Source organism: Orycteropus afer, unplaced genomic scaffold (assembly GCF_000298275.1).
Source record: "Orycteropus afer afer isolate SDZICR_OR568_19922 unplaced genomic scaffold, OryAfe1.0 scaffold00942, whole genome shotgun sequence".
NCBI lineage: Eukaryota > Metazoa > Chordata > Mammalia > Tubulidentata > Orycteropodidae > Orycteropus > Orycteropus afer.
The window spans coordinates 403,733-413,932 of NW_006922529.1; the positions used below are offsets into that span (position 1 = coordinate 403,733).

At 38.7% G+C, this 10,200-nt stretch overlaps 1 protein-coding gene across 1 annotated transcript in view; it reads left to right on the forward strand.

The window, feature by feature from the left end:
• The window catches only part of ABCB7 (ATP binding cassette subfamily B member 7), a 219,109-nt gene extending 209,030 nt beyond the window's left edge, over positions 1-10,079 (forward strand). The window contains exon 16 of the mRNA XM_007958347.1: positions 9,864-10,079. Coding sequence (XP_007956538.1) covers positions 9,864-10,079 — 216 coding nt within the window. The remainder of the gene's footprint in view (positions 1-9,863) is intronic.
• Positions 10,080-10,200: the final 121 nt, after the last annotated feature.

The following is a 10,200-nucleotide window of genomic DNA, read 5'->3' on the forward strand; positions in this document are numbered from 1 at the left end:
AGCAAGGTGTTGGTAGTTAAGTCTGTGTGTCAACTTGACTGGGCCTGATTGAGTGGCTGGGCAGCTGGATGTAGTTATTCCCGATGGTGAGATTGGTAATTAACTCCATGGTGGAATCTATTGGAGTAGCTGAGTAGCTGCTTTGGGTATGTGGTCTGCTTCCTGTATATAAGAAGCAGCTTTGGGAATGGACTTGGACCCTGCATGTAGCCATGCCATTGTTCAGCAGCCTGCCATGCTCTGCCAACCTTCAGATTTACAATGGACTTGAATTAATGGCCTGCTATGTGGTTTATTAACTATGGGACTGTGCCATTTTCTTTGTTGACCTTAGGCTTGTTAGCTTCAGCAGCCAGTAGCTGCCTGAGTGAAGGGATGCCACTACCTTTAGTGGGCCAGGAGCAAGAGGCAGAGCTGAAGCCCAAGTTCAAGGGGCTTTCACACAGCCCCTGGAGCCTGGCACTTTGAACTCGGACTTCTAGCCTACTGAACTGTAAGAGAATAAACTCCTGTTTGTTAAAGCCATCCCATTTGTGGTATATTCCTGTCAGAGTGGCACTAGGTAACCAGAACAGAAGGACATTATATAATGATTAAAGCATCAGTCAGGCAAGAGGATATAACCGTAATGGCTATGCAACAATGAAAGAGCCATAAAACACATGAATGAAAATTTAACAGAACTGAAAAGAAGTAGCTACACAATAATTCTAGGAGACTTTAATATACCACTGTAAATCTTCATAGAACAACTAGAAGAAAACTAAACAAAGATAGAAGAACTAAACAACAGAATCAGCCAACTTGACCTTGTAAACTAAATCCACTGCCATGAAGTTGTTTCCAACTTATAGCAACCCCTATTGGGTTTCCAAGGCTGTAAATCTTTATGGAAGCAGATGCCCTCATCTTCCTTCCATGGAGCAGCTGGTGGGTTTGAACCACCAACCTTCTGGTTAGCAGTCAGATGCCTTAGGCACTGTGCCACCCGAGCTCTTTACTTGACCTTATTATAATATGTATAATACTTCACCCAAGAACAGCACAGTATACATTCATTTCCAGAACACATTGGACATCCTCTAGAAAGGCCATAATTTAGGCCACAAAGCAAGCCTAAATAAATTTGAAAATATCAAAATACTGCAAAGCATCCTCTCAGATCCCAATGCTATATAATTAGAAACCAGCAATAGGAAGATCAAGTGAAATAAAGCAAACACAAGGAAACTAACAACCTGCTTAACAAGAACTATAATAGAAGTATAATAGAAGAAATGAAAAAATTCCTGTAATCAAATGAGAACAAAAATATAATATAACCAAATCTTTGGGACAAAGCAAAAGCAGTGTTCAGGGGCAATTTATAGCAATCAATGAGCACATCAAAAGAAAAGAGTGAGCCAAAATAAACACCCTTAGCTAACATCTCCAACAGTTAAAAGAAGAGAAGCAAAGTAAGCTTCCATTCACCAGAAGAACAGAAATAAAAGATGCAAGCAGAAATAAATGAAACAGAAAACAAAAACAATAGAAAGAAATAAAAAAGATTAGAAGTTAGTTCTTTGAAAACATTAATAGAATCAACAAACCAATGCAAATTTAACAAAAGAAAGGAAGGCATAAACCCAGATAACACAAATAAGAAATGAAATGGGAGACATCACAACAGAACCAACCTAAATAAAAAGGGTAATAAGCAGATACAATGAAGAACTGTATTTCACAATAATTCTAGGAGACTTTAGTACACTTTCTTTAAAGGAAAGATAGAACAGCTAAAAGGAAACTCAGCAAAGACACAGAAGAGCTAAACAAATTTGAAAACCTTGAAGAAGTGGACATTTCTAGAAGCACACTACCTAGTGAAACTAGCACAGACTGGAGTAAAAAATTTGAACAAACTCGTAAAAAATAAGACATTGAACATAACATATCTTTTAAAAAAACAGCAACAGAAAACAGTCCTGGGCGAAGCAGCTTCACTGGCAAATTCTACCAAACATTCAGAGAAGAGTACTCAAACTACTTCCAGAATACAGAAAAGAAGGTAATACTCCCAAATTCATTTTATGAAGCTAGTATAACCCATTTCTAAAGGCAGGCAAAGACACCGCTAAAAAAGAAAATAATAGACTAATATTCCTCATGATGAACATAGATGCAAAAGTTCTCAAAAAAAAAAAAATGCTAGCCAATAGAATCCAACAACATATCAAAAAATAATGCATGATGTCCAAGTATGATTCATACCAGGTATGCCAGGATGGTTCAGTTTTAGAAAAATAGCATGATGTAACCTGTAAATAAAACAAAGGAAAAGAACCACATGACCATATTGATAAACACAGAAATATCATTTGACAAAATCCAACAATCATTACTGATAAAAATGCTGAACAAAATAGGTACGGAAGGGATATTCCTCAACATAATTAAGGGGCTATATACAAAACTGAAAGAGCTCTGGTGGCATAGTGCCTAAGGCATTTGACTGCTAACCAGAAGAAGGTTGGTGGTTCAAACCCACCAGCCACTCCATGGAGGAAAGACTGGACAATCTACTTCTGTAAAGATTTACTGCTTGGGAAATCCAAAGGGGGTTGCTATGAGTTGGAATGAACTCGGTGGCAGTGTGTGTATGTGTGTGTGTGTGTGTATATATATATACATATGTATGTATGTATATGGGAGCTCTGGTAGCATAGTGGCTAAGGCACTTGACTGCTAACCAGAAGGCTGACGGTTCAAACCCACCAGCCACTCCTCGGAAGGAAGATGGGGCAATCTACTTCCGTAGTGATACTGCCTCGGAAACCCAAGGAGGGGTCGCTATGAGTCGGGTCCGACTCGACGGCACATAACAACAACATGTATGTATATGTGTGTGTGTGTGTGTGTATATATATACACACACATACACAAAATCAATGCCAACATTATTCTCAATGGAACAAGATTGAAAGCATTTCCCTTTTGAACAGATGCCAGTCAAAGATGCCCTTTATCTGACTCGACAGCAGTGAGTTTTTTTGTTTGTTTGTTTGTTTATTCAGTATTGTATTGGAAGTCCTAGCCAGAACAATAAGGCAAGACAGGGAAGTAAAGGGCATCCAGATTGGCAAAGAAGAAGTAAAATTACCTCTATTTGCAGATGATAGGATACATAGAAAATCCCAGACTCAGAAATAAAATTACTAGAACTAATTGAATGTTTCAGCAAAGTGACAGGGTACAAGATACAAAAAACAGTTGGATTCCTTTACACTAATGAAGAGAATTCTGAAAAGGAAATCAGGTAAACAGTACCATTTCTAATAATCACCCAACAGATATAATGTAATCCTGATTCAGATTCCATTGTCATTCTTTAAAGAAATGGAAAAAGTAAACAGGAACTTTATATGGAAAGGAAATAGACTCTGGATAAGTAAAGCATTACTGAAAAAGAAGAACAAAATAGGAGGCCTCACACTCCCTGATCTCAAAACCTACTACACTGCCACAGCAGTCAGAACAGCCTGGTACTGGTACAGTGAAAGACACATAAACCAATGGAATAGAATTAAGAACCCAGAAGTGAATCCATCCACCTATGGACTGCTTATCTTTGACATATGGCTGAACTCATTAAATGGGGAAGAGAGAGCCTCTTTAACAAATGGCGCTGTCACAACTAGATAGCCATTTGCAGAAAAATTATACAGGACCCAGATCTGACACCATAGACAAAAATGAACTCAAGTTGTGTCAAAGACCTGAATGTAAAACCAAAAACTATAAAGACCATCGAAGAAAGAGGGAAAATCTTAGAGGCCCTAATAGATGGCATAAAGACACTATAAGAAATACCTAAAAATGCACAAACTGCAGAAGATAAAATAGATGACTAGGACCTCCTGTAAGTTAGACACTTAGGCTCATCAAAAAATTTCACCAAAAGTATAAAAAGAGAACCCGCAGATTGGGGACAGAGAGGGGGATTGGCAACCACAAATTGGATAAGGGGCTAATGTCTAAAATTTATAGAAAACTTCATCACCTCAACAAGAAGACAAATAATCCAAGTCAGAAATGGGCAGAGGACATGAATAGGCACTTCACCAAAGAAGACAGTAAGGCAGCATACAAACATAAGAAATGCTCGTGGTCATTAGCCATTAGAGAGATGCAGATCAAAACTAAAATGAGATATCATCTCACCCCAGCAATAATAACAGAATACAACAAGTTGGAAAACAACAAATATTGTTGGTGAGGATGTGAAGAGATTGGAAGTCTCATACACTGCTAGTGGGAATGTAAAATGGTACAACCACTGTGGAAAACAGTATGGAGCATCCATAAAAAGCTGGAAATATTAATACCAAATGATCCAGTAATCCCACTACTAGGTATATATCTTAGAGAAATAAGAGCCATGACACAAACAGGTACATGCACACCCATGTTCATTTCACCATTATTCATAATAGCAAAAAGATGAAACAACCTATATTCCCATCAATAGATGAGTGGATAAACTATGGTACATACACACAATGGAATACCACACAACATTAAAGAACAAGGATGAATCTTTGAAACATCTCATAACCTGAATGAACCTAGAGGACATAATGCTCAGTGAAATTGGTTGGTCACAAAAGGTCAAATATTGTATGAGATCACTATTGTCAAAAATCAAGAAAAGGTTTTCACACAATAAAGAAGCATTCTTTGGTTACCAGGGATAGGAGGGAAAGGGAGGGTAAATCATTAACTAGAATGTAGACACATACTAACTTAGGTGAAGGGGAAGGCAGTATCCAATAAGGAGGAGGTCATCACAGAATGATGAAGGCAAAGAAGTTGCTGGGAGGAATACAAGAATTAAAGGCAACAGAGGTAAATTCTCATACATACACAATCCTGCAAAAACAGTAGTCAGTAATCTAAGAGTGGATGTGTAGACATGCAAGCTGAACAGGTATAGAAAGGAGAATGGGACTGTATCCATAAATATGTATAGTTTTGACAGGGGATATTTCTACCTATATATTTTACATATGCTGCAAATAAACCCATAAATATAGTAGAGTATACAGGGGACAGAGTTAGTTAAACTTCTTAGCCATAACCAAAAACCTTGAGGGAGTGAGTCACTGAGCCTGGAGACTCATGGTTACAATCTCGGGCAACATCAAGTTCAATAACCAAAACAACCAAACCCACTGCCATCGAGTCGATTGTCCAATCTTGCTTCCATGGAGTGGCTAGTGGGTTTGTACCACCAACCTTCTGGTTAGCAATCAAATGCCTTAGGCATTGTGCTACCAGAGCTCCTTAAGGTCAATAAAAAAACAAAACTCAGACTCACTGCCATCAAGTAGATTTCAACTCATAGCGATCCCTCCTTGGGTTTCTGAGGCAGTATCACTGTGGAAGTAGATTGCCCCATCTTCTGAGGAGTGGCTGTTGGGTTTGAACTGCCAGACTTCTGGTTAGCAGTCAAATGCCTCAGGCACTGCACCACCTGAGCATAATCCATGAAAACAATGTTGTATATGCTACTTCGGTGCATAGCAACTGGGATCTTAAAGCTTGGGCCGTCTAAGGTGCAATCTTGGTTTCTCCCCATCTGGAGCAAACAAAAGTGAAGAAAATCAAAGACACATGGAAACACTTAGTCCAAAAGACTAATGGACTATGTGAACCTCAGCATCTACAACCCTGAAACCAGAATAAATGGATGCTGCCTGGTTATCACTAACAACTTCTCTGAAAGGGATCACATTAGAAGGCCCTGGATAGGGTGGGGAAAAAATGTGAATCAAAACTCAAAATCATAAAAAAAGAACAGGCTTACTGTTTGGATAGAGACTAGTGGAACCCTGAGACTATGGCCCTTGGTCACCCCTTAGACCTGGAACTGAACTCAGTCCCTGCAGTGTAGGAAATTACATGATACAGCTTTTCTAGCCATAGTATTTGTAACTTCCACTTTCCCGTGAGTAACTGAGTAGCTGCTTGTTAAAGCCATCTACCTGGAGCAACACAAAGCAGTCTTTTGGGAAAAAGTATAGAATTCTGATGTTGGGGCTTATTTTGGCCACTTTACCAGGCTCTAAAGAAGCCCTCCTAGAGGCAGAATGAGTCTCTCTGACTGCGGGCTGAGAAAGACATGCTGCTGAGAGAAATGTGCTGCTGAGAGACATGAGAGAGACATGCTGCTGAGAGAAAGATGTGAGAGACACGCACTGCTGAGAAAGAGATGTGCAATTGAGAGAAACTATCAGCTGAGAAATGGCCAGCTGGGAGAGACTAAGCACGTTCTTGAACTTGAATTGTAGCCTGTTGCTTCCCTAATAAACCCCATAATGTGTGAGTTCTGTGTGACCACTGCAGTAAATTATTGAAGCCAGCAGAGAGGTGGTGGGTGTCGTGGGAGGAATGATTGATGTCAAGGTTAGTAAGAGGGCTGGAGGGTGGCAGCATGTCTGGCCTCATAGGAGCAGGCATTGGGCTGCTGATGGTGATGCTGTCGTCCTCTTGTAGAGTTAGAGGAGGTCAGAAGATGCTGCCTCCTTGTCCTGTTAGCAGTGCCATAGCTGAATTGTCAAACAGTAGTAGACAGGCCTCCAAGATGAACAATAACTTGATGAAGGTATATACTCCTTAGAACAATCAACCATTTGAGAGCAAAAGGACAACATCTGCCCAAGGACAAAATTCAGAAACCAGGAAGGGTTAGGAGAGAAGGAGGAATGGAAATGAGAAGCACAGGGAGGATGTGGAAAGAGTTATGTTACATTGAGGGTGTTGCAATCAATGACATGAAACAAAATGCGTGTGTGTTGTTGAATGAAAAACTGATTTGTTCTGTAAATTTTCACCTAAATCATAATAAAAATATTTCAAAAAATAAATGACTTTTAAATAATTGATAAAATATATATAAAAAGATAACTGATACATGCTGTAGACCCCTGAGAAAGCTTAGAAGTTGGAGGCACCAGGTATCATGGGAAGTGAAAGTGAGCATAAGATTGAAAATAGAAGTACTATGTATAAGTCTATATAAGAAGTGGAGTTCTCCAAGGCCCTCCCTCACCTCCTCAGCCAAGTGATTACTCCTCCCCTACATTGACAAGAGGCATGCAGTTTACTTTTCAAGAAATTGAATGTGAGAGGTTCTGTACACAAGGGAACCACCAAGCATATTAACAAGGAGAGGAATGATTAACAAAAAATAAAAACATTCTAAAGGGTAAGACTACTGGTCCCCTTGTGCCACTGAAATACACTAGTTGTATATTTCTCCTATCACCAGTCCTTTCCTCATCAGCACATAATTGGAGAAACAAAAGTAACCTCAGAAAAAAAGATTTGTATACAGGGACCCCAGCAAAATGGCCAGCTACCCACTTGATCATCCTGTAGTGAAACCCACCAGTTGAGAACCCCATTCCAGTGCACACGGAGCTTTCAGTCAGCTTTTTAATGCTCCATTTTTAAATGTCAGTGGATTATAAAGGAAGGCCTCCAAAACAAACAATTCAGTATAATATTTAAACAGTGCATGGAGCATAAGAAAGTTTCGAAATATAATTACTCTCCTCAGATAACATAGAAAATATGTTGTTAGGTGCCATCAAGTCAGTTCCAACTCATAGCAACCATATGTACAACAAAACAAAACTTAGAAACACTCTGAGATTGTGGTCCATGGTCTGCCATTGCTGCCACTGCAACAGATCCAGAAAGAGGGTAGGATGCTGGCAGTAAAGGGAGAAAAGGTTTTCCTATTGTTTAAAAGTTGCCCTTTCCATGAAAGCCGAGGAGTATTTGTGGGACAGAGGGAGAGTTGTCACAAACAGTCTTTGAGAGGGTCTTATGAACCTCATGTTCTGTGGTTCCCGAATGTATTATCCAAACTTAAGCTTTAAATTAATATTCAAATAGAAGATGTATGAGGCAAGGAATGTGTCATGGGAAATGTGAGGTGGTTTACCTGATTCTTGCTTCTCTGAGAAAAGGTGACCCAATGAGTACAATTGTATTTAAAAAAAAAAGTTGCCTTTTCTTGAGTAAGTGTTCCCTTAGTTGCTGCAACCCTCCAGTTGCTTTTTAGAGTTTGTACACAGTTGAGACTACTCAATTCTTGTTTCTCATAGTGATCATGGTGTGGGTGGGGATAGGACCGTGGAACTGCTTATGCCACCCTCTTCCAGGAAGTCAGTTTTTACTAGTTTTAATAAGGTTTTCTTTAGACAGTTTTTATTTGTTTTGATGAACATTTTCTGTATAAAATATGTAATGTGTGGGGACTTTTGTGCCAGTGAATTGGCCCATACATGCAAAGGTTGAGGGTTAAACTCTTAAAGTTCAAAAGGAATTCAAGTAGTTGAGCTACTTATTTCTTTTTTAGACTGTCCAGCCAGCAGTCAATGAGGAACTTTAACCACTCAGGAGTGGGCATAGAAAATTCAAAATTATTTTACTTAAAGGAGTATTTACAAAGGTCCTATAACCAGGAGTACCTGTAAAATTGTCAAATTTCATCTTGTATCCCAGCACGTTTAACAGCAGCTGTTAAGAGGCAAAGTAAATGTAGATCACAGTTTGGAATCTGTCCTAGTTTCTTAGGGTTGCCATGTCAAAATACTACATAGTGGGTGGCTTTGAAGAACAGAAATTTATTGTCTCACAGTTCTAGAGATGAAAACTCTGAACCAGGATGTTGACAGGGCTGTGCTCTCTCTCTCTCTCTCTCTCTCTGTTGGCCCTAGGGGAAGGTCCTTCCTTGTTTTTTTCAGTTTGGATGTGTAGAGGGATCCTTACATGCTGTCTTCTCCTGTGTAACTTTTTCTTTCTGTCTTCCCCTTCTGTAAAATTCTACTCATAAAGATTAGGATTTGGAGTGACTCATCCCCCCCACACACAAAAAAAACAACTATTTCCAGACAACATTACATTCAAAGGTACAGGGGTTAGGATTTTAGCATATCTTTTTTGGGGGGAGGGAAGGGGGTACACAGTTTAATCCATAACACAGTCTATACCTTATCTACATAGTGTTAACTTTAATTGCCTTTGTTGGCAAACTAACTACTACAGAAATAAACTTTTCATGGAGAATCTTTTTTTTTTTTTTTTTTTAATTCCAAAGACCACATGAGAATTTTGGGATGTTATTTTTAAATCCTTTAGATCTTGGTACACCTTCTACTCACTTATCACCTGTCTTGTTACCTGACATTTCACAATAATAATCTGCTGTTTGACTATTTTGTGCATGAAGGATATATATCTGGCAGTAATAAATGTGAAGGTGCGAGGGTAACACTGGCTCTGATGGTTAAGGTTATGTGCCAAGTTAGGTTGGCCATGAATCTCAATGGTTTGGCAGTTATGTAATGATGTAGTCATCTTCCATTTTGTGATCTGATGTTTTTATCTTCCATTTTTGCATAACACTAATTTTCACATAATGCCCTTGTCTTTGGAATGTATCTACATCAATAAATGAGGAGAGAGTGTATAACTAACATTGTTTTGATTTCAGTATTTGCTGATTACAGAAAATATAACCTTGTAAAACTTCCCTTTCTGCCCTTCAAAATGAAAACTAAAACTTTAAATTTTATTTCCTTTAAATAAAATGTTTACAGTCTTTGAAATTGCATAGCTATTTGTTCACTAGACTGGGTAGTTTGAAAAATGGAGAAAGCATGTCTACCTCATTTTTTTCCACTTGTACTATAGATGAGGAGGAATTGTGAGAGACGTTTTAATGAATGCAAATACTTGAAAATCCTTGGAGATTAATTGCAGTTATTATGCTAGTTGTATGACCTGTTTCTTTTGGTTTTGCTTCTTAGGGTAAGGTAGCTGAACGTGGTACCCACCATGATTTACTTGCTAACTCTGGCAGTATCTATTCAGAAATGTGGCATACACAGAGCAGTCGTGTGCAGAACCATGATAAGCCAATATGGGAGGCAAAGAAAGAAAATATGTCCAAAGAGGAGGAAAGGAAGAAACTACAAGAAGAAATTATCAACAGTGTGAAAGGCTGTGGAAACTGTTCCTGCTAAGTTACATGAAACAACTTTTCTTTTTCTTTCTTTCTTTTTTTTTTTTTTGACTATACATTTACACTGAAGCAGAATTGTTTCACAGGCAGGCCCTAGGTTATGAACATCCAACTGTGGACAA